This window comes from Brachyistius frenatus, unplaced genomic scaffold (genome assembly GCF_029030835.1).
Source record: "Brachyistius frenatus isolate BFR_SWC_R1_liver_20210118 unplaced genomic scaffold, ASM2903083v1 Contig_96, whole genome shotgun sequence".
Lineage (NCBI taxonomy): Eukaryota > Metazoa > Chordata > Actinopteri > Embiotocidae > Brachyistius > Brachyistius frenatus.
Window position 1 is genome coordinate 94,413 of NW_027210695.1, and position 27,429 is coordinate 121,841.

At 44.5% G+C, this 27,429-nt stretch overlaps 2 protein-coding genes across 5 annotated transcripts; both read right to left on the reverse strand.

Moving 5' to 3' along the window:
• Nucleotides 1-175: 175 nt before the first annotated feature.
• Nucleotides 176-6,322, reverse strand: hcls1 (hematopoietic cell-specific Lyn substrate 1). Of its 2 annotated transcripts, none has more exons than XM_069711016.1 (17): nt 6,214-6,322; nt 5,445-5,528; nt 5,267-5,340; nt 4,187-4,310; nt 3,997-4,107; nt 3,553-3,607; nt 3,353-3,463; nt 3,162-3,272; nt 2,970-3,080; nt 2,786-2,896; nt 2,645-2,700; nt 2,000-2,069; nt 1,719-1,867; nt 1,454-1,636; nt 1,030-1,186; nt 879-947; nt 176-581 (listed from the first exon to the last, which is right to left on the reverse strand). In XM_069711016.1, the coding sequence occupies exons 2-17, from the start codon at nt 5,526-5,528 to the stop codon at nt 445-447; spliced, it is 1,713 nt and encodes a 570-aa protein (XP_069567117.1). In that variant the 5' UTR covers nt 6,214-6,322; the 3' UTR covers nt 176-444. The 2 variants fall into 2 exon arrangements, with proteins under 2 accessions (XP_069567117.1, XP_069567118.1); XM_069711017.1 differs by lacking the exon at nt 6,214-6,322 and adding an exon at nt 5,611-5,671.
• Nucleotides 6,323-6,979: 657 nt separating this feature from the next.
• On the reverse strand, nt 6,980-26,084 carry golgb1 (golgin B1). 3 transcript variants are annotated; one of them, XM_069711090.1, is made up of 21 exons: nt 25,285-26,084; nt 24,996-25,179; nt 23,613-23,691; nt 22,832-23,023; nt 22,625-22,738; nt 22,293-22,457; nt 22,061-22,183; nt 21,425-21,538; nt 20,526-21,231; nt 20,356-20,432; nt 18,538-18,595; nt 13,091-18,125; nt 12,580-12,991; nt 12,264-12,497; nt 11,342-12,184; nt 11,012-11,205; nt 10,749-10,908; nt 10,189-10,289; nt 10,034-10,105; nt 9,269-9,359; nt 6,980-9,152 (listed from the first exon to the last, which is right to left on the reverse strand). In XM_069711090.1, the coding sequence occupies exons 3-21, from the start codon at nt 23,679-23,681 to the stop codon at nt 9,015-9,017; spliced, it is 8,898 nt and encodes a 2,965-aa protein (XP_069567191.1). In that variant the 5' UTR covers nt 23,682-23,691; nt 24,996-25,179; nt 25,285-26,084; the 3' UTR covers nt 6,980-9,014. The 3 variants fall into 3 exon arrangements, with proteins under 3 accessions (XP_069567191.1, XP_069567192.1, XP_069567189.1); XM_069711091.1 differs by having other exon boundaries at nt 20,362-20,432; nt 22,293-22,460; XM_069711088.1 differs by having other exon boundaries at nt 22,293-22,460.
• Between the last annotated feature and the right edge of the window lie 1,345 nt (nt 26,085-27,429).

Consider the following 27,429-nt stretch of genomic DNA (forward strand, 5'->3'; position numbering starts at 1 on the left):
TAATTTGGGCTCGGTCGTCACACAAGGGCTGCAAATAAGAATTATTTCATTAATCTGTTGACTATTTTCTTGAATAATCAATTAGCTGTTTGGTCTTTAAAATGTCGGAAAATGGTGTAAATGTCATGTTTTGACCAACAGTCCTTTACCAAAGATATTCAGTTAATATGAAAGATTGAAAGAACCAAGAAATATTTTAATGATTCAATTGATAAACAAAAAATTTGGCAGTTTATTTTGTCAGTCAACTAATTAATTGATGAGCTAATCGTTAAGGCTTTTTATAATAACCTCAATACATCGCTACAGATCATAAGCAAGATGTTACACACTAATCGGTTGATTAAAACATTTACTGTGATATATAAATACGGAGCTAAATTCACAAGAAACCAGTTTGTGTGAACGAAGCTTGCGCAAAAACCAGCTGCCGGAGCGTGTCGCTCAATCCATCAGCTGAACGTAAGCGGCGGGGAAAAGGCCGAAGCGTCCGTGACACTGTCCCTTCCACCAGCCCTCGTCAATCATCTCTACGTTGGTGATGACGTCGTCCGGATTGAAGGAGATTTCATCATCCGCCTCTGAGTGGAAAAAGAGACCGAAGGATGAAGTCCTCAGAAGTGATCACATTTAGGAACGGGAGGCGCTTCAGGCGTCTTGCATCCCGCCATGATTTAAAAAGAAAGAATAACGTAACGGAGGTTTGTCATCGAGAATCAGAACAGACGTTTATAGAGTTTTAGCTCATTAATATGCAAATGTATGCAACAAGACGCACCAAAATCCAATCGGACAGCTGGACAGCGCACGATTGAATTAAAGCATTCACGGCAACGTGTCCACAGAGTCGCATGTAACATGAAAATGAATGATCATACCTCCCTCATAGTCATAAATTGCTTTCGCCTGCAGGCCACATGTCAGGTCTTCGTAGTCGTTATCGACAGCTGTAACAGAAAACACGGAGATGTTTATATTTTACATGTGAGAGGCTTCCAGTTTAACGGATGGCTGTGCTCAGAGACTGACTCGGTGCAGGAGGAGGAGGAGAAGTTTCAGCCAGTTCCTCGTAGTCTCCGTCATCATCCACCTCTGCCGACCTCTGCGGTAGAGGAGGGGCGTCGTGCTCCAGGAAGTCGTCGGAGCGTGAAGGCAGGGCCGGGGGCTCGTCGTAGTCTGGTTCTTCCTGGTAACGTAACACGGAAAGAGAGATGGACTCGTACAAGTTGTCGGATCCATGTATAACAACATGTATTAACAAACAAAATATGTTTAAATCTTCAGATTGATGTCTTCAGTAAGAAGCTGTGAGCTTTGTGTATCGTGCAACAGACAGGAGGATGAAGTCAGAAAGTATGAAGACATTGGCTTTGGCTGCTTTTTCCAAACATCTTTCAAACAGGTGACTGAATTATACTGCCGGTACATCCGATTCTTCACGTCTGCGTCTCACCTCTGGTTCTGGTTCTGGTTCTGGTTCTGACTCTGGCTCTGGCTCTGGCTCCGATTCTGGTTCTGGTATCTCTTGTATCTCTGGCATGTGCTGGTGGATTTCTGGTGGCGGCGGCATCTCGTACTCTGGAGCCACATCTGGAACAGGTGGTGGATGAAATTCCTCCTCTTTGCTGTTTTGCTCCTGAAGGAAACGACATAAAATCCGATACCACTCTTGTGCACTGAAAACGACGTAAGGCATCAACAGTGCGGCGTCCTGTTACCTCCTGCCTGCGTTTGGCCTCCTCTCGCTCTCTGCTCTCTCTGGCTTGCCTCCTCGCTCTCTCTTCTTCTACTCTCTTCCTGTTCTCTTCGTCCGAAGCCTTCGCCATGCTCTCAAAGCGCGCCTTCAGTTTCCCCGCACCTGCGCTGGCTGCATGACAGACAGAAATCGGTATGAATGGAGACCTCTGCTGTGTTTTCAGCCGTTGGAACGTGGAAACTTTTCAACGGGAGCGGACGTAACAGCGAGGTTGGTTATGTTGAGGAGAACGAATGAACTCACAGGCTTCTAACGGCTGTGTCTTCTCATAAGCAGAGGTTGGAGAGTCCATGTCGGAGAAGCCTGCTGCACTCTAGACGTTGATAACGGGAGAGGATCATTTATTTACAGTATTTTTGAATAATAACATTATTCATGATAAATCAATAATGTGCACGGCTAAAAAGAATACAGACAGAAAATCGATCTAAATTGACAAGCAAGTGTTCGTAATCCAAGAATTTTGTTGCTTGTCTCCGATTGCCAAAGCAGGACGGTGATGCAACCTGATTTCATCTGATTATATCACCACATCTGGCCTGAAAACAGTCACGGAGGCCAGATATATAATACATACCAATATATAAACAAAAGGTGCTGGATGCTAAAAACATATGATCAAAACATCTGCATAATTGCGCAGACAAGTGTGCAGATGTTTTGACCTTATTTCCTTTTTTAAAGGAAGATTAAAACCATACAAATTAATATTAGTGCCAATAATAACTAATTTTACGTTGGAATTAATGTAACAACAACAACAACAACACATATCGGTGTCTTTGTGTCCCGAGGCAGCTTCATCTACTTTCAGTTTCTATTGTTCTACAAGATGTCCTACTATGTCATTGCAGATTAAACAATGAATTAAATGAAAATAATGCTGACCTTATCCATGCGGTCTGCCTGTACTCCGTAACGACCACCAAAACCTGCTGAATAATCTAAACGGAGATACACGTGATCAGTCGGATGAACTCCACGAAGTCCACCAACGTTTAAAATCACACATACAACAAAGCGTCTCACCTTTTTGTGACTGATGTTTCTCCGTCTCGCCTTTGTAATCGTACCCCAAAGCAGCTTTATCCACTTTCTCCTTCTCTACGCCAAACTTCCCTCCAAATCCCTTCGAGTAGTCTGAAACACGCAAGAGTATAAAATGTCAGGAAAAAGGTGTCGGAACAGACAAACACGACGACCTTTAACTCACCTCTCTGCGACTGGTGCTTCTCCGTTTCTCCTTTATAGTCGTAGCCCAGAGCGGCTTTGTCCACCTTTTCCCTCTCCACCCCGTACTTCCCTCCGAATCCCTTCGCGTAGTCTGGAGGAAAATAAGATGCAGATGCAAAATAAAGTGCGCACACCGTATCAAATCTGGCAACTGCCAACGACTTGAACTCACCTTTTTGCGACTGATGCTTCTCTGTCTCGCCTTTGTAGTCGTAGCCCAAAGCTGCTTTATCCACCTTCTCCCTCTCCACCCCGTACTTCCCTCCGAATCCCTTCGCGTAGTCTGGAGGAAAATAAGATGCAGATGCAAAATAAAGTGCGCGCACCGTATCAAATCTGGCAACTGCAACGACTTGAACTCACCTTTTTGCGACTGATGCTTCTCTGTCTCGCCTTTATAGTCGTAGCCCAAAGCTGCTTTATCCACCTTTTCCTTTTCAACGCCGTACTTTCCTCCAAATCCCTTTGAGTAATCTAAAAGGAAATACTGAATGAGACCTTCTACCTCCTGCAGGGCGACAATTACTAAAGGGGGGAATTTGTACATTAGAAACTGGACCTGCCTTTCTGAGATCCATGCTGCTGCACTTCTCCTTTGTATTCGAAGCCCATGGCGGACTGCACAGATAACACAGAGAATGCATTTAATCATAAATAAATATTATATTAAAATGTATAGCACTTAAATTAAGTTGGCAACTCTTCAGCTCAGCAACAAGGAACACGGTAAAAGATTTAAAAAAATAAATAAATAAATAAAAGAAGACATCATGGCAATCAACGATAAACGTATAAATAAGTGTAATAAATATAGAAAAGATAAAACACAGGCATCAGCAGCTTTAAAGTGCTTAAAGCTTTAAAGTGCAAGGCGGTGCATTGATGAGGTGTCGGTTTTGGCAAAGTGTGAAAGTTTTTATTGCCTATTATTCGTCCTCGGAGATGAAATGGGTGCGATGTGCTCTCATAGTTGTTTCTCCAACTGTAGAAGAGTCCACGTTTCTCACCTTATCAACGCGGTCTTTCTGGACACCAAACTTCCCGCCGAACCCCTGAGCTGCATCTTTCTGGGAAGAGTGCTGCTCAACTTGAGCCACGTAGTCGTGACCCAAAGCCCCCTGGAGGGTAGAAATTCAGTCATTACACGGCAGCACAGTTTGAATGAGCAGGATAAAGTATATTAAAGTGACAGTTAACCTTGTCCATCCGGTCCTTTTCCACTCCAAACTTCCCTCCATATCCGTACGACGCTTTGGGAACGTGCTCCTTCTGCTTCCCCTGCTCGTGCTCCATGGCGACCTTGTTTCTGAGGTCCGCGACGCTGCGGGGATTAAACACGCCGGTACTGAAATGGATGCGCATGATTTGCACGAGTACGAACACACAGTAACATTCAGCGTGCCGTTAAAAACCCGGGCCATTTCAAGTTTGCCAAGGTGCCAAGTCACCGTTGGTTCATGTTTTGGTCACAAATAAATCTATTAAGGTCACATCTTGAAAATGTCCTTTCTTTGGATTTTATTGATTCAGCACATAAACACATCACTTTCCTCTTGTGTGTTTTAGGGAAAGAAATTGCTTTGCTAACACTGACAATAACAAATAAGGGTCACACTCAGTGCTCAAAGTGTGCATGGAAAAAATAGTAAATCGTATACACCACATGTCTGAGGAACACTTTTTAAATCAGGCTGTAACAAAAGGATTTGAAATGGTTAATAAATGACCGACCTACATTTTAAAGAAAAGTTAAAAAGCCGTTAATAAGAGCACCTTGGAGGTTGTTCCTCTGCTGTTACCTGTTCTTGTTAGGTAATATTACACCCTCTCATGAGCCATGAAGTCCAGAGAGGTCTTGTAAATTCTTAATGGCCTAAATGGACTTTGGTCCAGATGCTTGGTCGCTTGGTCTGTTAACTGTCTCCCTGATGAACCTAATTACCGTATAAAAGGATTAATTACATGTCTTCCTGGAGAGGGATAAATAACAACCTAGAAAACGTGCCAAACTTAATCTATACGTCCTTTTAATCAGTGACTTATTAAAAGGTCGTGACTAAATCTGTGATCTCTAGTCCTATTCTTGTTGTCCGAGTTTACAGTCTCATCATATCAGCAGTGGTTTAAATCTCACTTACCCATATTAGGAGACACTTGGAGTGTCTGTGCTCCGCTCTTACTTCCTCTTCCTGTTGCTACACTGCAACCACTCTGACCTGAATTTCTCCAAATCTTCTATACAATCATTACTTCGAGACACCTCTTATGTTCTTTTACCTGATGTGCTCTTTACGTCCCGAGCCCTCGATGGTTTTGGCTCCCCACCTCTGCTCCTGCTCCGATACGTCATTCTGAAAAGCAAAAATCAAGACAAAAGTTGACAGACGTGCCCCCGCCGCCACCCCTCTCACCCCACAATGACACACACACACACACTCCAGGAAGTATACAGTACCTCAAAATCAGGGTCTGTCTCCCAGTCATCCCCCTCTGAAGCCACCTTCATGCTCACATTGTGGCCCACTACTGACTTCCACATCTGCGGGAAAGAAAACACTGTGAGCCACACAAGGACACATGACAATGAAGACAATAAGTCATCAATACTTTTCACTACCGACCTCTGCATGTGTCCAGAATTGGACACATTGAACACGGTCGCATCTATGCACACAGAAATATCAGCGTTCAGTGTTTGTTGGATAAAAATATACAACCACAAGCTCTGACCACCAGTTTGCTGAAGTCACAAAAAGGAAGTTATTTTCAACTTCAGCTTCATTTCCTTATAAAGAAACACATTAAAACACCGGAAAAAACAACAACATCACAACAGCATGTTATTTCAGAGAATTATGCACCAAACACCAAATAATCTTTAATAAATTTAAAAAAAAACAAACAAGGTTATTTGTCACGAGGGAAGCACTGAATCTTTGGGGAATTAAGGGAATTGCATTTAAAAAAAAAAAAAAAAAAAAAAAAAATTTAACTTGTATTTTTTAATCAAATTTGTACTGGTAGTTCAATTATTCTAAGCACACCAGCAGTCATACTGGAAATAATATTGTAAAAATAGAAGTTAAAATAGCTACATAACGTTAGCCCTACCCATCTCACTTACTACTTCCTTAATTAAACGGAAATATGAATAAAGTCAAACCAAACGCAGGACTGTTAGTGACTTAGCTTTAAATAAAAAAAAATAATAATAATAACATTACCTTTCAGTTGTTACGCAGAATATCCGTGTGGAGGTGGAAAATACAAACACTCAATTTTCTTGAGGTCCTTCACACAACAGTTTGACGGGCGACGCGTAGGTGGACGCGGATGCAGCGCACGTGAACGCGCGTTGTAAATAATTGTACAGATATTGTCCCTTTCTGTGATTTTAATAATCAATTCACGAAAATTACTTTGCTATTGTTCTGGTTAAAAAAAAAAAAAAAACCCACAAAAAAACAAAACCAGAAGAAGATTCAAATGCGTTTAATTTTTTTTCGACAGAAATGTCAAAAATAATTAAACGTGGCGTTCAAGTACCCTCGGAAATCAAGAAATGAACACTCAAACAAAGTTCTTTTAAGTTGAAGGAGGTAAATAAAAAGGTCAATTCGGAGAAAACTTGTAGTTACTGTACATGCTCTTACTTCCAACAGCGTTTATGAGCAAAACTTCCAATGCAGAGGCTGTGACTCAGCCCGTTGTGTTGTAGTTATAACACTTGGGGGCAGACTTGCACAGTTTAAACACAGCTGTGATTGTATCATCTAACCCCAGGAAATGTCCCATTCTTCATTCAAAACTGATTTTATTCTTATCCCACTGATTGATTAAACTAAAAATTAGCAGACATGTAGTCTTTATTCTATGCTACAGGATATTACACTTGCAAAATCATGTTTTCTCATGCAGCCCAGACTCTGCCAGATGAAGCAAAGTCCAATAACAAAGTTTCGAGGCAAACATCTCACATCAAGACTTCACTTTCAGTTAAAAATATCCTTTATTAAAAGCTTTGAATGTGGTAATGATTTGTGTCGAGAATAACAGTGTGTTGATATGACCTCTTCCCCCATAAAGCAAAGCATTTTAGTGTTACAGACCAGTGTGTGTTTTAAAATGTTACAGTATGTCATCACTTAATTTAAACTTTCAAAAGAGCTCTCAACATTACATAACGGAGACCATGATCAGGTCAAAAGAGTTCCAGCTAATAATAAACCAATTATTCTTAATTATTCCACAAATACAAAATAAAAGATAGGGTTTTCATTTTCTGAATTAAAATTAAATTAAAAGAGCCCAAATAAAGAGTCAACAAAAATACTAATGTCAATCAAAAAACATCCCAATTTTTCCAACAGACAAACTAATGAGTAAATAATTTATACTTTGACAAGACTGGTCCCTGATCGAAACCACCAACACTTTAATTCCGTTGTTATTCTATACAGCCCTTCAAACAGTTATTTACAAAGTAAGTGTGTGTACGGTGTGAAGAATGTGAATTTAAAGAGCTTTACCAACACTGAGCGATTAAACAGAGGATGACGTCGACACACAAAGAGGGGATGGAGAATTTAACTGTTTCTTAGGAGCAATAAATTATGCTACATCAGAGTAAGTAGATTATAAGGGGACGGATAAGGTTAGAAAAAACAGCAGTCTTCCACCTCTGGAATGAAAAAACTGCAAATTGTGAAGTCTGAATGCAGGGACAAGGAATCATATTGGATATGCAAGAGGAAAACCCGCATCCAGCTGACATACTGAATTCATGTACATACAGTATGTACAAATATCAATATAATGCTCTTCTCTTTAAATGTGACTTTTAGAGGAAAAGGAAAGGGGAAAAGAAAAACACTACGGGAATGTGTAAGAAGAGAAATTGCACTGTGCTCCGTTTTTGTGCATGAAACTAACAGAAGAGAAAGAGATAGCATGCCCTGAACCTCAAGCCACCTTAAAATAAGAGGTCCACATTATGTGAACACTAATATCCGCTTTCAGGCGGAGATGTGACGACAGGATATCTGTACGCTAATGCTGCAGCTGAAACACAAAGACGGGAAACAGCTGGCCGAGCTCGGTTCTGAATATCCAATTCAGCTCACAGCCACCTCACAGGCTCACTAATTAAAACGGTACATCTCTTCATTTAATCTACAAACACCGGCGGGTTGACTTTCTAGAGTCTGCGCCGGTTGCCTGGCAACGGGTCAGCGCCACCAGACAGGATGACAGGATACGGCGCAACACCGACGACGGCGGCGAAACGAAAAACGTTTCAACACTTCTAAAATAATCAAATCAAATCAAATTATTTCGTGAGTCTGAGGGGTGATTCCACCATTTTCTGTCTTTGCAGTTTGCGAGCGAGTCTTTTAATTTGGGGACGAATCGAAAACTGGTATCAAAGTGAGGGAATCAGATTTGAGTAATGATTGAACGAAGCGTCCCGAAGAATCAAACAACAAAAAAAGATGAAACTGGATTTAAATACAATTAAATACATTATATAGTTTGTACCAGTAATCTAACAAGCATGTTACCCCAAATGTAGAGCATTTAATCTGACATAGTGACCTTTTTAGGTTGTATCCAAATCTGAAGGCACATGGAGAACACCATCTGCCCAAACACTTGATTATGAATCTATATTTCACCCGAAACACATTTAATTTTCAGAGAGGAAAGTTTGTCCCTCTACTTCCTCCCTGCTTGGGGTGTTTGAAAGAATATCGTACACACTCAAAGTCATCCGAAATCAAATGGTGAAAATCAACCGCGGCTCCCGATAAATACTTTGGCTAAAAAAGATGAAGTTCTGTAAAGTGCAATGTTTGTATGTAGATTTTTTTTTTTCCCTCCCGCTCTTCTTTTAATTCATTATTTACGTAACAATAATAAATGATATTGATGGCTTGGGTTAGGTGTTGTGTCACATTTCCATTTTCTCCGCCCCTCCTCCGTCTGTCTCTTATCTGTCAGGGGCTTCGTGAAAGGGAGCCGTTTTTCAGAGGTACCCGCTCAGACACAGCAGCAGCAGGACGTGCACGGTCAGCAGATAGAGGCTGAACAGCAGAGGGGTGCGCTGGCGGGAGCAGAAGGCCACTCGGAGCATCCGCACCAAACCCGGACCGCCTCGCCGAGTCTGCGGAAAGTGAAAACGCGAGGTTACGGGAAACATCCCAGCTCGTAAGTCTTCATTATTACAGTTATTACGATGACAGATGAGGCGGTCGGTACGGGACATTAGCGGAGACTCACTCGAACGACAGCTCCTTCCGGCGGTTCGATAAAAACAGCCGTCTCCGAGAGTTCCCCTTCTTGTGCAGAGTGCCATTTGGCCTGGCTTTGACTAATAATGGGGAGAATAAAAACATCTGTCAGCTGTCATATTTTGTTGACTGAACAAATTTATCACAACTAAAAAAAAAAAAGGACGAGAGGAATTATAATTATTCTGATACAGGAAAAACATGTATTTGACGATCCTTCGTCTCAACATAAAACAACTGAGTCACAAGCGACAAAATAATCACGGTCTTATTTACACTCTAACATTAGCATATGGAAGAGGAACATCATCATCTAAAGTCATCACTCTTAGTTTTGTCATGTATGGTGTAGATATAATAGCTCTATTTTCATTTTTCATGCTACTTGTCGAATTTGTTAGATACAAAACACCGACCTATCATCAACTTTTAAGTTGATGTTTCCCAACTTATTGACAAATATGAGACTGTTTACACATCCAGCAGACACGGAGCAACATAAAGAAGTCACGTTATGTTTTCGACCAACTCTTCAACGAAACACCTTTTTAGCTGCCCTACGCTCCACTATATTCACCTTCAGCTCTGACGTGCCGTTTGGCGAAGCTGCAGGTAAAGCAAAAGATGCTGATCAGAGCAGTTAGACTGAACCAAACTGTACAGTTGTCGGCTAGAAAAAAAACACAAAACGATGAGCTGGAAGACACGAAGAAACCCTGGCGAGCTGCTTCACGATTCAATGTTAATTGTTTACCGTTCGAGTCGATCCTGCGTGGCCATCAGCTGCTCCTCAACAGACACCCTCTGCTGCGTCTCTTCATCCAGTCTGAGTCACAGGAGTCAGAAATCAGTATCTGCGTCTTGTCGCGCTACTTTCACCTTTGTCGTGAGGTTCGATCCATACAGTACCTCCGCTGCAGCTCTTTGACCTCAGCCGTGGAGGCGTGGCTGTCCAGCAGGCTGCTTCTCTCCTGCGGGGCTCCGGGAGCGCTGTCCACTTCTTCTGAGCCCTGCGGGAACACGACCACGTTACATTCACGTCACATCTAACGGACTGTTCCACCCGCCGGCTTCGCTGGTTTCAAAGTTTGCTTTACACGTTTTGCAGGCCGAATATTTGAAGGGAAAAATAAAGATGTTAACACAGCTTTACCACTTAAAACCCAATTATTACACCTCAATGGAGAGAACCGTGACAAGAGTTCAAAACCTGGTGGTATTTGTGTCAGACATCCAAAGATGAACAGAAAAAGGACAGAAATGTATGTTTTGTTCTTACTTTGTTTTTATATTTTTCCATAAAAATATGAGGTATATTTTTTTGCTTCTTTGGGTCTCTAAAAGTCCTTAAATGGAAATTATCTAAGAAACATTTAGAAAAACCAATGTTATTTTCGCAATGCCACTTTCCACAGAATCTATTATTTTCCTTCACAGTTAGAAGTACAACTAAATGTTGAGACTCCCACCTCTCTCTGGTATTGTTCCTGCTGGAGTTTCGGTTTCTGAGCCCGGGCTTCTTCCAGCATGGCGGTGAGTTGCCGCAGCTGGTGGTCCCTCTCTGAGAGCGTGGTGAGAGTCTGCTGCTTCAGCTGCTCTGCCTGAGCCATCCAGTCAAGACGCTCCAGCCTAAAAGAAAAAAGACACGTACAATAAATCAAAGCCTACGTGTATTATTTTGCTTTAAAACCAAACTAAAAAGAAGAGTACGAGTTCTACTGTACGACTTCACCTGAGCATCTCTATTTCCTGCTTGCCGATTTCCACCACATTCTCAAGCTGTGTAATGACACCCAGCACGTCATCGTTCCTGCTCTTCTCTTCAAACAGCTCCTGGCTGACTTTAATCAGCTCTCCTGCTCCCAGCCGAGCCAGCTCTGACTTCTGCTTCTTCAGCTCAGACGTCTGAGATTTCAGTTGCTCCAGCTGCAAACAGAGAAAGCGGAAAACGCAAAACATGTTGAACGTGCAATGTAATTAAAACTCACCCACAGTGAAAACCGAGCAGTCAACAGCTGTTAAGAGTGGTAATATTTACATGACTGTTGAACAGGTCGCTCACCAGTCGCTCCCTGTCGTTCTGCAGGGCTTGCAGTGCGTTCTTCAGCCCCCACACTTCTCCAGTGGATCCTCCGGGGCTGCTGACTGCTGCGTGGCCACCGGTCTTGCTCATCTCTTCCAGTTTCAGGCTCAGCTCCTGGGCCTTACTGACTGCCTGGTCCCTGCTGTCCTGGAGGGAGGCCATGGCTTTAGCGAAGGACTGGTTGTCCGTTCTCAGCTGGTTTGCCACCTCTTTTTCCTCCAGCAGATTCTGCTCTACTACCAGCAGGTCTCTGGCGAGCTCCGCCACCCTCTCCTGAGCGCTCTCCGACTCCGTCCGCATCACACCTCCCTCCCATCGTAGCTCGGCTAGCTCTTTGCTCCTGCTCTCCTGCTCTCGCCTCTCCCTCTGCAGACTCTCCTCCAAAGTCTCCACTTGGTCTCTTGCCGCCTGCAGCTGCTCCCTCAGCTTCTCAACCTCTGCACCCGGAGCATCTATCACCTGTGATGACGCCCGACTGTCAGCAGCCTGACTAAGAGTCTCGCTCTCCACCCTGTGCACCACGGCGTCTCCCTCCGCCTCTCTGGCTCTGCTGACACTCTTTAACTGACTTTCCAGCTCCTCACGTTCCCTTTCTAAAGATGCGATACGCTCTCTCTGGGCTGCCAGAAGCTGTTTGTGTTGGGATTCCTTCATGCTCAGGACTTGATTAAGTTCCTCACGATAGTTGTGAAGCTGAGACGACAGCTTGGCTTTTTCAGCATACAGGTCGTCTCTCTGGACCAGCAGAGAGCGCAGCTCTTCCTTCAGGCTGTTATTCTCTCCTGCCGCCTCCTGGATCAAACCATCCTTCTCCAGCATTACCTGGAACACAATACAGATGTTATAATGGCAGCTTAAACCGGCTCCATACATGTTAAAACATTTTGTTTATATGCATTACCTGCAAGTGTTTCTCTTCCAGCTGCTTGTAATTGTTGAGGACTCTGTCTCTGTCATCCTGCAAGGAGCCCATGGCCTTCATGAAAGAGTCCAGCCGGGTTTTTCTGTTGTTGCTCTCCTCCTCTGCCTTCCGCAGTTTATCTTCCAGATCCCGCACTTCTCCTTTCCTCTGCTCCAGCTCCTTCTCAGCTTCGTGTGCCCTGCTGTCCGCCTCCTTTCTGGCCTCATCTGCAGCCTAGAAAATAAATGACAGGCGGATGGTGAGAAATGCCCAAAATCCTGCCAAATTATTTTGCAGTAAATGAAAACGTGTTCACCTGGGCAACAGCTTGCTCCTGCTCCCCGAGCATTTCCACTTCCCTCCTCTCCTTCTCATTTAATTCAGTCTGCAAGCTCTCCGTCAGGGCCTTGGAGGATCGCAGGTCAGTCTCCAGTTGCTCCACGCTCAGACACAGCCGCCTCTCCTCTGCCTCCCTCTCCCTCAGCTTCGTCCTGGCCTGGTCGACTTCCCCCTGCAGCCGACCTACAGCCTCCTCCAGAGCCCGGGTTCTCTGATGGAGGCTCTCCACCTCGTTTTTCAGAGTGTGGGCTTCTTTTTGCGCAGACTGTAACTCAGCTGTGGTTTGCTGAAGCTTCCTCCTCTCCTCCTCCAGGGCAGCTTCGTTATCTCCGACTTTCTTTTCTTCTTCTTCAAATCTCAGCTGCCAATTTTTGCCTGCTTTCTGTAATCTGAAAAAAACAAATCATCTTGAGTTCTGGGCGAGAAAGGTTATGATTCATTTGGTGAAACAGTGAAACTGATGGTGTTTTTTTTGTTGTTTTTTTTACCTGTCAACGGAAAGCTGAAGTTCCTCTTTGAGTGCAGTTTCTTTCTGAAGCTGTTCTGCAAGTTCCTTGGCCCGTGTTTCAGCCTCCCGAACTTCAGCCTCCTTCCCCTGCAGAGCACCGTTAAAGCGGGTCTCCCACTGCCGGGCCTCGTCCAACACTCTGTCCCGGTCGTCTTGCAGGGAGGACATGCAGCGCGAGAAGGCAGCCAACCTGGCCAGAGACTCATCCAGACGGGCTTGCGTCTCCTGGCCTCGTCTCTCAGCTCCCTCTGCCATCTCTCTGGCCTCCAGAGTAGCCTCCTCCTCCTTCTCCCTCTCGGTGTACGCCTCCTCCAGCCTCAGCTCCATCTCCTTCAGTTCAGCACCCAGCCTGAATCTCACAGAGTCCAGGGTTTGCTCGGCCTCAGCTTTCATTGCGTCCTCTCTCTGCTGGATGCTCTGTTCGACGGTTGTTTTTGCTGCTAAGGCCTCACTTGCCTCTTTCTGGGCCTCATTCAGGTGTGCTTTACAACTATCCAGCTCTGCTTCAGTTCTTTTCAGGTCCTCTCGAGTTTTGGAAGCCTCCAGTTGGGATTGTTCTAGTTTGCTCTGGAGCTCATTGTGGCCCAGCTTCAGTGCTTTGGCTTCTCTCCCCAGTTCACTGATCCTCTCCTGGTACTGAATGCAGTCTCTCTGCAGCTGGCGGACTTCCAGCTGTTTCTCCCTCAGCAGCTCCTCCAGCTGACGCGTTCTGTTCTGGCTGCCTTCTTTGAACCTCTGGGCAGACCTCAGCTGCTGCTCCAGCTCCCGCTGCTTTCCAGACTCTGCCTCAGCTTCAGCTCGCTCTCGCTGGGCTTGCCTCATGTCCTCCTCCAGCCTGGCAGCTCGGTCCCTCTCGCTCTGAGCCTCGGCTTCGAGTTCGGCTCGCTCCCTCTCCACCTTCTCCAGCTCCCGCTGTAGTCCGCTGAGGTGCTCCCGGTTGTCGGCTGCCTCTTGCTGGTAGCCGGCGATGCTGCCGTTGAGCTGAGCCAACTGGTTCATGAGACGCTCCTCCAGGTTATCCTTTTCGGTTTCAATGCTTCTGAGGAGTTCTTTGAACTGAGTTTCCCTCTTCGAAGCCTCTTCAGTTAGGCTCTTTTCTCTGTCTTTGCTCTCCTGAAGGCATTTCTCTAAAGAGGCTGCCGGGCTCTCCTTCTCTTTACTCTCCTGAAGGTCTCGTTCAAGAGAGGCCAGTTCAGATTTGAGCTCAGCCTCCCGTTCCTGCCACAGTTCCCTTTCTGCGTTAACAGCGGCTTCAATATCTCTCATTCTGTTTTCTAATACAATCCGAGCGCTCTCAGACATTTCTGCTTGTTCTTTTTCTTCAGTAGATTCTAAATGTGCAGACTCAGCGACTATCTGGTCGTCTCGAGTTTCTTCTGGAGTGAAGAGTTTTTCTGCGTCTTCATCACGACTCTCAACAGCCTCTGTTGTCGTCATGATTGTGTCTGATTGCTGTGCAGTGACAACCTCTTCTACAACAACAGCAGAGCTCAGTGGAATAACTGAACTTTCGCTGCATCTTTCTCCCACTTGATCAAGTTGTTCCCTCAACTCTTCGATCTGCTGCCCTAATGAGTCTCTTTCTGCCACTGACGCCTCCAGCTCATTTTTCAAAGCTCCCAGCTCCTCTTGAAGTTGCTGAACTTCGGCTTTAAGAGCCTTGTCTCCTCGCTTCATCGCCGGCTTTTCCTGCATCTCTCTGAGTCTCTCGTTCTCTTCCTCGAGCTCTAATATCTTTTGCTGCTTCGTTTTGGCAAACTTTCTCATCTTGTCTTTCACCGAGTCCACCTCTTTCTGGGATTCCTCGGTCTGTCTCTCAGCTTCCTGCCTTGCGGCCTCGTGAGCTCTCACCTTGGCTGCCAGCTCCTGTCTCTCCTGTCGGGCAGCTTCCAGGACTCGTCTCACTCGCTCCGCCTCATCGCTCACGTTTTCGTAAGACTTGAGGAGAGTCTCGTACTCATCAGTCATGCCTTGAACCTTTTCTTCCCATTCTCTGCACATTCTGGCTGCCTCTTCCTTTGCCAACTCCACTTCTCTCTTACAGGCGTCTTTCTCATTGAGTATTCCTTCCATTGCCAGCTTGAGGCTTTCGCAGGAGGATCCCAGACTCTGGTTCTCCAGTAACGTCCGATCAACCTCATCAATGAGTCGCGCTCTTTCTGCTCTTAGCTTCTCCAGCTCGTCTTCGGCGGAGTCAATTTTCTGCTGCAGCTCGGCTACGGTCTTCTCAGTTGAAGCTAGCTGCTCCTTCTGGGTTTTGTTTTCTTTCAAGACCTCTTTGCGAGAGATCAGAGCAGCCTGAAGCTTTCGCTGAAGCTGCAGGACCTTCGCCTCGCTGTCTTCCTCTTGCTTCTGTGGGACCTCAACCTCTAACCTCTGCGTCTTTTCTTGCTCAGCCTTCAGTTCTTCCTGCAAAGAATCTATTAGTTGATCCTTCTGAGACACCGTGTCTTGCATTGAGTGTATGAGAGAGCTCTGCTCGCTCAGCTGCTGACTCAGCTCCATTATCTCATGGTTCTTATTGTCGAGAAACTGTTTGAAACCCTCCACTTCAGCCTGAAGAGTTGCAATGGATGATGTAGCATCTGCAGACGCTGCCTTGGCTGCAGCTTCCATTTCTGCTTTTAGGGTTTCGGCGTGAGACTCGGCTTGGCGATACTTTTCTCTCAGCTCGTTAATTTCCTCGGAGAGTGCATCAATCTGTCTTTCCTTTTCTCTCAGTGCTTGTAGCTCTTTGCCCAGTTGCAGTAATTCAGCCTCCTTCAGCGACAGACCGGCCTGGGTTTCCAGCAGCTGCTTCTCGAGCTCCGTGTTTGCCATCCGCACAATCTGGATCTCCTCCCTGAGGGCTTTCACGGATTCCTCCATTTGTGCAGGGAGGACGTCGGACGGCTCCGCGGGACGCTGACTCGGATCACTTAATTGTGGTTGTGATGAATCAGTCTCGGATGTTGTAAAATCCACCCAGTCCTCCTGGACCCAATCATTTCCTGCAGGCTTCTCCAGATTTTCCCCCGTGTGCCTGAGCTCTCGATGAGGAGTCTCTTCTCTTTCAGTCAGGTCTTTTTCTTCGAGCTCTTTCAGTTTAGTAAGAAGAACTTCTCGCTCGCCACTCTGCACCTCAAAGCGTTCCATCAGCTCGCTGAATTCTTCTTTCTGCTGTTTCAGTTGTTCACGGTGGTGTCGGTCTTTCTCTTTGGCTTTGCGGATCGTTTCTTTGCGAGATTCTTGGGCCTCCTGAACCTTCTTCTGAAGCGTCTCACACTCCGCCTCCAGAGATGCCACCTGCGATTGCAACGCAGTTGTTTCAGAAGAAACGTCGGCCTGCTGAGAGTTTTCAGTTTCCTCACTTAGCTTTCTATTGAGAGACAGCGTTTCAGCAAGAACTTGATCCTGTTGACTAATTTTCTGCTGAAGAGTCTCAACTGCCTCCTCTTTGGATCTTAAAGCTTGCTCGAGCTCCACGACTTTAGCCTCCATTTCTTGGACCTCGTGTCCTTTAGGTTTGTCTGCCTGTGGGATATTTTCAGGATCTCCCTCCATTGCCGTTTCATCTTTCTCTTTCCATTTCTTTGCTTGTAACTCGAAGTCAGTAACCTTCTTCATGAGCTCTTTACGTTGCACAAGTGCTGCCTGCAGCTTCTTCTTCGTGCTCATCAGCTGAGTTTCCAGCGCTCCTTTCTCCTTTTGTAAACTCGCAAGTTCATTGTCGGCAGGAGCAGCTGATTCTTCACAAGTCGCTTGCGGTTTCTCTTCTCTTACTTTCTCAAGTTCCACTATCTGCTCCTTCAGTTTACTGACTTCACTGTCTATCTGGAGCTTCTCTTCCTCCGCCTGAAGGAGTTTGGCAGACATACTGTCATTTAGCTCCATCATCTCGTGATCTTTCTGGTTGATTCGAAGCTGTAACTCGCTGATCTCATTGTTGAGATCTGATGTCTGGGAGCAGTCCAACATGCTGCTCTCCATATCATGAAGCCTCCTTTCTAGCTCAGAGGAGAGGAGCTCTCTCTCCTCCAGCTGGGCACTCAGCATCCGGGCCTGACCCTCCTGCTCGGAGAGAGCTTGGTGGGCCGTTTCCAGATCTGTCTGCAAGGCCTGGATCTTCTGCTCCTTAGCTTTACCACCAGTGCTTAAAATGTCTATCTGTTCTTCTAGAAGCTGCAGTTCGACACCGTGCTTCTCCAGCACGGAGCTGTTTTGCTGAGAACGATTATCCAACTCCTCTCTAGCCGACTTCAGCTCCTCTGCAAAATTGCTGGCTTGGGACTCGGCCTCTCCTTGGGCAGCAGTGAGGGACTGTGTTTCCTCTTCCAGACTCCTGATCTTCTCCTGTGACTCTGCAGCTGCCTCTCTGAGCCTCTGCAGCTCAACCAAAAGTTCGCTGTACCTCCTCTGGAGCTCCTCAGCTAAAGCCTGAGCAAAGATCTGACCAGAGGGCACGTTAGCATCTGTGGAGGAAGAACTCTGCTGAGTTACATGAACTTGCACCGTCTCTCTGATGATGACAGAGGAGGACTCAACTTGGACGGTGGAGGTTTCCTGCTCCATGCCCGTCGCCACCCACGACTGGTTGAAGTCCTGCAGGATGGAGGGCCACTCTTGACCTCCATCTTGATTCACAGCTTCCAGGAGGGTCCAGCTGCTGTGGGCGACCTCCGAGTCACTACTAGCAACCATCTCATCTGACGACGTCCCTTTGGATTCTTCGGGGGACTCAGACTGGTGTCCAATTAGCTCCGGGCTACTCTCATTACCAGCAGATATGGAGAGCACGGAAGTGTCCTCAGCAACTAAAGTGGTCTCCTCTTCTTGGGTATCGTCCATGAAGTTAGGGAGGGCTGCAGAACTATCAAGGGGAGCCGCACTGTCATCCTGATCTGGGGTCTGATCGTCGTTTTCACCTGACGCAACCTCACCGGAGCTGTGCTTCGTAGCCAGTGTGAGGGATTCACGCAAGGCAACCAGCTCATTGTCTTTTTCCAACAGCTGCTGCTCCAGTGTCAGTATGTGTGCTGTCAAAGTCAACAAAGATAAGCAGAAAAAACCATCACGTTTTTCTGTCAATAAACAATTTTTATGCAAGCAGTGACAACTTTGAATAAAGTCCAGGTGAAGAACAAACACACTAACAGAGTGTTTGTTGCTACGATACCACAGAGCTCAAAGTTCACGTGTTTAGCTCGTTACTCAGTGAATTAATAATTAACTTGGCAAAATCAAACCTGGGAACCGAATCTACCATTTTCATTATCTTGGCCTACGCCAAGACTACAGTACATTTAAATACTATATATTTAGGAAAGCCTCAGATACAGTAGCAAAAGCAGAAGTCCAGTTTATTGCATCCTTTTGTATGCTGTTTTCCTTTTATTGTTTGTCATCATTATGTTGAGTGAATGTATTTTAGGAGTCAGATTGTGGTACCTTTTTCAGCTTCAGATGAATCCTGTGAAGGTTCAGCTGCATCGTTTCTTTCAGAGATCTGAGAGAATAAACAAAAAAGAAACAAAAAATGAGACTAAAGGCAGGATGGAAACTTTATGATCTCCCGTTTTATCACTTAATGCAGAAATATACTTGTGTACGAATAAAAACTTCACAATATTCAACTTTATTTATACAGCACTTGTCAAAACAAAGTTAGAGATAAAAAATGTATTTAAAAAAAAAAAAGAAGGCTGAAAAAAACAAACAGAACATATAAAATGTGTTAAAAAAAAAGTAGATAAAATCAATAAAAGGCATTTTTTTAACGTGAAATAAAAGTGGTTTAAAAAGCACCCGTGATCACTCGTCCAATTTAAATCTCTACAGCTGCTGTGTGAGGTGAAGGTCAGCTCAGTCAGTCATAACGGCGGCTCAGTGCTGAAGGGATTAGACATACCTCCTCGTGCAGCTGAGTTGAAGCACTGTCTGGCTGTCCTGTCTGAGACAGATGCAGATCACCTGTCCAGACTGGAGTCCTGACCCGAGACCAGGTGTCAGGGTTGAAACCAGTCTGACCCCACAGCTCTCAAAATACAGGGTGACTTTGCAAATTGGGTTTCAATAGACGGGAAAAGGTACAAATGACACAGCTGTCTGACTTTGTAGGTAACCGCGAACTACTTTAACTTCTTATTCCTCAGCTTATACTGAGCCTGCAGTCTATCAACAACTTTTTTTTTTTTTTTTGTCATATGAACGGAGAGGCGATGTGACAGAAACTCAGTACAAAGCCAAAGAAGAACTTTGAAGTTTAAGCTTCGCAGGTCGTCACAGAGCATATTTACAACTCCCTTTTGAAGTTTAGATCAGAAGTGAAAGAAGCTGCTTACAACCTGGTGTCCAAAAACTCACTTAATGCGTGTTGAGGCACTGTGTGTTAGAGCACCATTCACACCACACAGGTTGCATGTGAATATTACACCTGGCCTGGGGTGTGCCATATTGTATCCTTCACAATAATATTGGTGTAATTCATAATATGTTTAAAGCAATTCATGTTGTGATAATGGTGGCATTACGACTTGTTGATGTCACGATCGAGTGTAACGCTGACAGACAGAACAAGGTTATATTTTCTGCAGATTCTTACTCTTCAACAGTTTCTGTTGTTAAAGAACTGAGAGATCATTTTTGTTTACTTTATGCCCACATAAAACGGACAAATTTGCCGCAATTGCAGGTTCTTACATTAAGAATAAAATATTTTTCAGCATTTTGTCATATAAAAAATATAACGATGAGAAACCCCCTGAAATATTGTGATATTATTTTAGAGATATCATACCTTATACCTGAGAAGGGAAAAATCCCCAATAATGCAGATCGGAATACAATCAGATTGACCAGACCGCTGCAATATGTCTCCTCCTGGTAGCTTAATCAAAAGCTTCATGTAGCAACAGTAACTATTAATTTTCTCTTGCAAAAGTGAAAGACACCGGCACACATGTCGCTTGCTTTCGCCAGGTAGGTGCTTTTTTTGTTGACCGATTAATTTGCATGCAGAGATCTGATCACAATACAGGCAGAAGGGAGATGACGGGAATGCTTCGTAATACGGGGTATAAATGCAAATGCATGTGGTGAGAACGTCATTTCATTCTGAGCAGATGCGGGCTCGACTCTAATTAGGAGCTTCTTTCCAGCAGCGGCTTCGTGAGGACGAAGAGCATGAAGGAACGCAAACCGATAATCCAGATAATGTATGCAGGTACAGATGTGCATGTTAGTGCGAAATGCTGCCCGAGTACTGACTGTTACCATTTGCTGCTGCAGCTGCTGTATCTTCTCTGTGGCCTCCTCTTGTTCAAAAGTCGTTCTGTCCAGTTGTTCTGAAAATCAGACAGTTCACATTAAAACATTAGTACCTTAATAAAGCAATGAAGGTTTGACGTTAACACACTATCCCAGATGGAGGCTCATACCCTGAAGCGTTTGCATGGCGTGGGTGAGGTGGGCACAGCGTTCCTCACTCTCACTGCGTTCGTCTTTCAGCCGCGTCAGTCGTGTTTCAATAGACGTCACGGCGTCCAGGACCGAGGACGGGTCAGCGGGGACGGGGATTTCCTCTGGTACATTTTCCAGAGCCAGAGAATGAAGATGTCTCCAAATTTCAGCCGAGATCTCGCCCTTCTTCTGCATTCCCTCCTGCTCCTCCCTGAGGTGAGCCAGCTCTTTCTCCAGAGTCTCTACTTCCGCCTTCTCTCTCTCTCCAGCGTCCTGGCTGGCTCGGACAGCTGCAGACTCTCCCTCTGGCACTGATGCAAGTTCACTTTGAAGCCGAGCAATTTCCGCCCTGTCTCTCTCCGAAGCCTCATCGCTTGCTTGGACGGCCGCGAGCTCAGCCTCTTTCATCAGACTCAGCTCTGCCTGCAATCTGGCGACTTCCATCTTCTCCTTCTCCAGAGCCTCCTGACTAACATGCTCTGCCTCTCTCAGGGAGGCAAGTTCGCTTTCTTGCTGTGCCACCTCCGTTCTCTCTCTTTGCAGGGCCTCCAGGCTCTCTCGGAGGGCTGAAAGCTCTGCGTCGGCCCTGCCGGTCTGCTCGGCCCACTGCTGCCTCTCCTCCTCCCTCTGTTCGACGGCGTCGGCCAGCTCCTGCTCCATCTTCCGGAACTGAGCCGTCAAGATCTGAAAGAAAGATGATCAGTGTGGGTGCATTTTGTGTGGTAGCCAAACAATGCATACTAATGACAATGCAGGGAGGATCCTGTTTGAACAGTTTTGTTTTCCTTTCAGGCATCTGCAAATATGTGGAGCAATCTCAAAACCAACATACTACAAGTAGCTGCACAGCCGGTTTTTGGTCCGGCAGGATCTGTACCTGCTTTTGCTGATCAGCGCTGCTCACTTCCTGCTGCAGCATCTCCAGCACTTGAGAACGCGAATTTAAGGCCTCTTCAAGCTCCTCACAGCGCCGCTGAGCTGCATGTAGGGCCTGAGACAAAGGAAATAAAGACAGAGAGATTTATTGTCTATTTATCATACTTTAATAAAACAGTTTTTCTTCAGTCTTTTCAATGGCCCAAATCATTTAAAAAAAAATAAAGTATTTGCTTTGGTTCATGGCCTCTTTTGGCACCAAATTTCCCCCTTTTTCCCTGATAAAGTTGTTTTTTTTGGTCTAAAGACAGAGAGACTGTGGCATCTTGGGCTGTAAAGACAAAATTGGACCCCAGGAAAACAAGTAACCATGTCAAACAAGACTAATGGGGTCTATACTGTTTCAAACCATCAACTAAATCTGCAGCCGCCATCAGAAGATTAATTACAATCTCCTTCATGATAATTCTCGAAAGATTCTGACATTTTATCAGCCAAATGATTAATCACAGTAGTAATTGGCAGACGAGTGGAATAATTAATAATGTCAAAAAGATAATTACACAGACTAAGGATTGAGTCAGTAAAAAAAAAAAAAGAGAAGAAATCACAAGTTGAGAAATTAATTATCTTGTACCTGCTGGATCTCATTGTCATTTGGAGACTGTGTTGTGACCCTCAGCAGCTCTTCTTCATGTTTCTGAATCTGTTCCTGGAAACGCACGTCCTTCTCACAGACCACAGCCTGAAGGATCCGCAGCTGAGAACACAAAAACACGCCACAAACCACTCAGAAAGAGCGTTCTCATGAAATTTAAAGTCCTTGTTAACAGATGGACTTCGTGTAATTAAAGGCGAAGTGATGTCACCTGCTCAGCGTGGACAGACTCCTTCTCTTGCAGGAGCTGTTCGGTGGTCTGGAGTCGCTCTTTAAGCTCCCTGCTGTTGGCCTCTTCCTCGCTCAGCTTGTTCTTCAGTTCTTGCAGCTCCTCTTCCACTGCGGCTCCGGCTTCGGTGAAAGAGCTGTCGGGACTCTGCTGCAGACATAACAGATGTTCCAGTCAGATAAAACGGATCCAAGTGAGCTGTACTGCACAAACAAAAAATACTTGGCACTGTGCACATGTATCAAATGCACGAGAGGCTCTAATGACCTTACAATCGGGTTAAAATGACATAAATTGGGCTCATTAAAACTTACTGTTGCTCCTCCCTGTCCTTTCAAATCAGTTATTTGTTTGTTGAGTGAAGCCATCTTGGCTTTGGCCTGCAGTTTGAGTTTGGTGAAGCGAGCATCAGCTTCTTCTCTCTCACTCTGTGGATACACAAAATATGGACTCCGTCTTAAAAGATATTTGCAGAGAGTACTAGTGAACTGACTTTAAAAGTAACACACAGGGTTGTTTACCTTGTGCTGTGCATCTTTGTTGGTCAGCTCGGTGTTCTTTTGGCCCAGCTGGTTGTCTTTGTCTCGGATGAGCTCCTTCAGCTGGACCACCAGTTGTTCCAGGTGGGCCAGCCTCTCCATGGCCTCCTCGGGTGCCTCGGAGTCCTCCGGAGGTTGGCCGTCACCGGCAGGGAGCTGAGGCACCAGCATGCCCTGTACAAGGAAACAGGTTGGTTTACTTGTCAGGGTTTGTCAGCCTGTAAAACACCCATATGTGCACTGCGGGTCTGGAGGAGCTTTGTGAAGAAATAAACGTGACAAAACTATTACGGTAGTTAAAATTTCTGATAGACTTGTAAATCGGCGCATGGAGACATTGAAAAGAGTGAAATTCAGGATATTTCAGCTTCTGCTGCTTCAATCTTGACCATTAATTTTCTTTTGAGTACCACAACTTTACAGAAGTGACACACTAAATCACTGTGAAAATAACAAGACTATGGGAGAGAAAGGTTTTTCTTGAACATGCAGACAGTCTGGAGCCAGAAGAGCCTAAATGATGTTTTGAGTCAGGAAATCAGGATAAATCCGGCATATAAAAGGTGCCAGCTAATCTTTTTTTTTTGTTTCATGAAAAGATCAACAACAAGAATCCATTTCCTTTCAGTATCTGCTCGTGTTTCTCTTTTTAGGCAATGATTTCCCCGACTGAAGTCCACACGTACTTATTTAAAAGCTGGAGGGCACAGATGGCAAAACTCTTCATTATCAGTTTTTATAAATTTGTGTGTTGCTCTCTCACCTGTGGGTCTCCATCTGGGCCCTCCTCTCCAGAGAGCTCCTGGAGGACCGTAGCAAGACGGCTGAACATAAAGATGGCACTGTGAGGAGGGGTATAAAAAAATATATTTTTAAAAATCACGTGTTTGAGGCTTCAGAATAGACTCACATTAATAATATCTGACACGTAAATCCTTCCCTTGCTGCACCTGCACGAGTCCTTTCCTGCTCGCTTCAGATAAAGGGATGGAAATGTAACGTATTTTTCAAAATCTGTCTGCAGATGATAATTTTCTCCCTAGTCCTCCATCAATGTACAGCCTCAGTATAATTTCCGTTTCATTTTCAATTACTGTAGCAGAAATGCAGCCAGCAGTTAACCCTGTATTATGTTTGTAATTCACAGTAAATAATGTATTTAATGCAGGATGTGTACACCTTTAACTACACGCAGCTCAAAGACACTGATGCTGAAGGTCCTTTGAAGGAGTTGAATATAAACACAATATTTTAGGTTGTTTGCACATGCCAGCAGTGAAAAGAAGAGGATGAGTTTAATTTTTTTTTATGTGAAAAATTGCTTCTACTGACAATTAGTTGATTATTTTACTGTTGCTCAACTAATCAATTAATTATCAAGAAACATATGTGCTGCATTTTTACACTAGCAGATTACAGTCAGAGTTTCTTAAAATCACATTTCCTACAAAAAGAAAGGCTAAAAAGTGTAAATAAAAAGGCAGAAAGTAGTATATCTCTCCATAATACGCACATTCAATATTATAATATAATTGTGGTTGCATAGTTGTGTTATAGCTTTCCACCGTCATGGTCATTTTCATGACCTGTACAAGAGGAGCTCGTGTGATAAAATGATTGACTACTTAAATAGACCTGTTTTTTTTTTTTCAAACCAAAGTATTTTTTTTTTTTCTTTTTCTCAAAGGCAACTCATTGCCAGACAACCTCTAATCTGCGGTCTCCGAACCAGACCGGACGGAGCCGAGTCTTTCCGAACCCGTCGGACGCTCCACTGCGGCTGCGTCACCCCCCCCCCCTTTTTTTTTTTTTTTTTTTTTTTTTTTTTTTGAACGGCAAAGATTGTAGCTAGCTAACGCGAAAATGGACGTCAAACTTCCCGAGCTGCCGGACAGCAGGAAACACATCTAGAGACGAAGAGACGTGAACGGGACGCTCCGTGAAAATACCCGCCGTTTACCGCGACCGTAGTTTTCCACAATACAGCGAGTTAGCTCGTGCTACTTGGCCAGCTAACCCCCGATAACAGGTAACTAAGGACCGCGGAGTTTTTTTTTTTTTTTTTTCCTCCTCCGTGCGTGACAGCTGTTGTTAACACAAGCTCAGTGGGGTTTTTTTTTTAAAAAAGAAAAGACATTTGACTCACCTGTGCGAGTGCTTCCCAGGTAAATGTGTCTGTTTGTTTTTTTATTGGATATATTTCCTCGGATGGATTTCAGAGCATAGCCACATCACCAAACATTCCCGGAAACAAACCTTCCTCTGCTCTGATTGGACAGCCGGGATCAGCGTCTGTAAGGGACCGTCTGCAAGTGTACAAGCGTCTACTCCTTTTTAAAAAAAGAAAAATTTTTTTTTTTTTTTTTAGGGAGTATCTGCATATTTAAAATTTTTAAAAAATAAACAAATGAGCCCTTGACTCAAATAATACTCACAAAGTTGACCCTTCATCTGCAGCCACCCGGGTGGTTGCACCGTCCTGGTGCAACGATGGTAGGCCATGACCAACGAGTCAACCTGATCATCAACCGTGGCAGGCAGCTGGGGAGGAGTCTGCTGCTGCTGGCCCACTACACCACCGTGTTCGTGGCCTTCGTGGGGCGCACGGTGCAGTGGATGGTGGATGCGGTGAAGTGGACCGGCCTGTTTGCGCACTACACCGTGTCGGCGTTCGACTCCATCCACAGGCATCTGCGGTGGGGGAAGAGGAAAAGCGTCAGGGCCAGTGAGATCTCCCCGACCTCTGCCACGGAGCCACAGTGACTTCATGTTTGCTTTAACTTCGTCTTACTGTGCCACATTGGCAAGAAGCCAAAACCAGCCTGCAGCAAACTTCAAACTGAATGAAATATTACTCTGAATGAAGGAAGAAAACGAGGCCTTACTGAAGTCAGAGAAACGTAGCTTTTTACTTTTTTTTAAGCTCTTAAAGCATAGCTCTTTGTTTCACAGTCGTGTTAGTGTTATGTTTTTAATGTGTGATTACATGTTCAGGACAAGCTCTTCCAAAGTGTTGCAAACTATATATCAGACTATGGGATATGACTGTTAGTGGAAATGTGTCACAGGGTAATGCAAACTGGAGTCAGACATGTTGGAAGCGCAGTCATTATTGCACTACAGCAGAAGGAAGCAGATGTTTTCCAGAGGCAACTAATATCTAAATGTTCCCGAAATGTTGCTTTAAAATGATCCATGGCGCGGTTTTTTTATTTTTTACTTTTACTTTTATATTAATACGTATATTTGAACTGTTAACACATTTAGACTGCAACCACTAACATATACTATATATATATATATATATATATATATATCTGTTGTTTATCTTTTTTTAATGACAGTAGCCAGTATTAAGATTTATTCACAGACTCATTGCAGCTGAATACAACACACTCATGCTTTCAAGGTCGTTGCAATGAAGGAGTTATATTTAATTTGACACTACAGCACTTACTGAATGTATGCATTATTTTCTGGTGTTTAAGTTGAGATGAAATGGCTTTCCGCAGCGTTTTGATATTAATTTCACTAACTGTAATGCCTTCTCGGGTTTATTCTGTGGTATCTAAATAAAATGATCAACCAAATCAGTTTGTTTATTTGCAGAATTAAACAATTCATTCATTCATTTTTCAGTTATTTTCTTCTTAAATTTGGGGTTTTTAAAATGTAAAAAAAAAATTAAAAATGAAATCCATCAACTTCCCAAAGTGTTTACGCCGACAATCCAAAGTAGAAACTAACTCCGTTACCGACCAGACGACAAAAAAAAATCCACAAATATTTACATTGGTGATGCTGATATTCATGAACTTTTGGCGTTAACCTGCTCCATGTCTGTTGTTTTATCAAAACGTATTGACAGTGACCGAACAACCCAAAAACAGTCATCAGATTTTGATGCATGACGTTCCTACAAATGTGATTGGTGGGTTTAAAATGCGACCACCTGAGACTAGTGAAAATGACTCGGACATGATGTAAAATAAGCAAAACTGGCAGAAAATACAGTATTTATATAAGACCACAATGATAATCACAGCAAGAAGCTCACTGAGAACGAAGGTTTTCAAGGTCGCAAGCATTCAAACTTTCATTTGTTTTGAGGGGACCTGTCCCTAATCTGAGTCTGTCCCTGATGTGGGTCTGTCCCTGATCTGAGTCTGTCCCTGGGTAAAATTTTTATGAAACCATGCTAACTGACCTTTATCGGTCTAAACAATGTGCAAGAGGGGGAATATGTGCATCACTGGTGGGAGTAGTCAAGTTTGTTTTATAGTGTGCTTCTTCAAGATCATTAAAGCTGCACCGCTCGTACCGGAGTCAACATGCTGAGCAACATGCGTCCCATCGGTTAAGATGCATGACTGTTCTCGGTGTCCTACGGCTGCACGTGACATAAGAAAGCTAAATTATGTTTGTCAGCACAATTCAGGGTATACACGGAAGAGTCAACCTGCCCTTTTAACGGGGTGATTAAGCTGATCATGACCCTTCGGATTATGATTAGAGCCAGGGAGGACACCGCAGGGGTTGAATCACCTAAACCCCGTGCAGGTATAAAAGGCCCCCGCCAG

Coding starts and splice junctions, on each gene's coding strand:
- hcls1 (XM_069711016.1), bottom strand. CDS start 5,528: ATGTGGAAGTCAGTAGTGGGCCACAATGTGAGCATGAAGGTGGCTTCA. Junction 1,868..1,999: donor GACACAGCCGTTAGAAGCCT/GTGAGTTCATTC, acceptor TCTGTCATGCAG/CCAGCGCAGGTGCGGGGAAA. Junction 582..878: donor AATTTATGACTATGAGGGAG/GTATGATCATTC, acceptor TTTTCCACTCAG/AGGCGGATGATGAAATCTCC.
- golgb1 (XM_069711088.1), bottom strand. CDS start 23,681: ATGTTCAGCCGTCTTGCTACGGTCCTCCAGGAGCTCTCTGGAGAGGAG. Junction 18,126..18,537: donor TTCATCTGAAGCTGAAAAAG/GTACCACAATCT, acceptor TGACTTTGACAG/CACACATACTGACACTGGAG. Junction 12,498..12,579: donor AGGAGCAAGCTGTTGCCCAG/GTGAACACGTTT, acceptor TTTATTTTCTAG/GCTGCAGATGAGGCCAGAAA.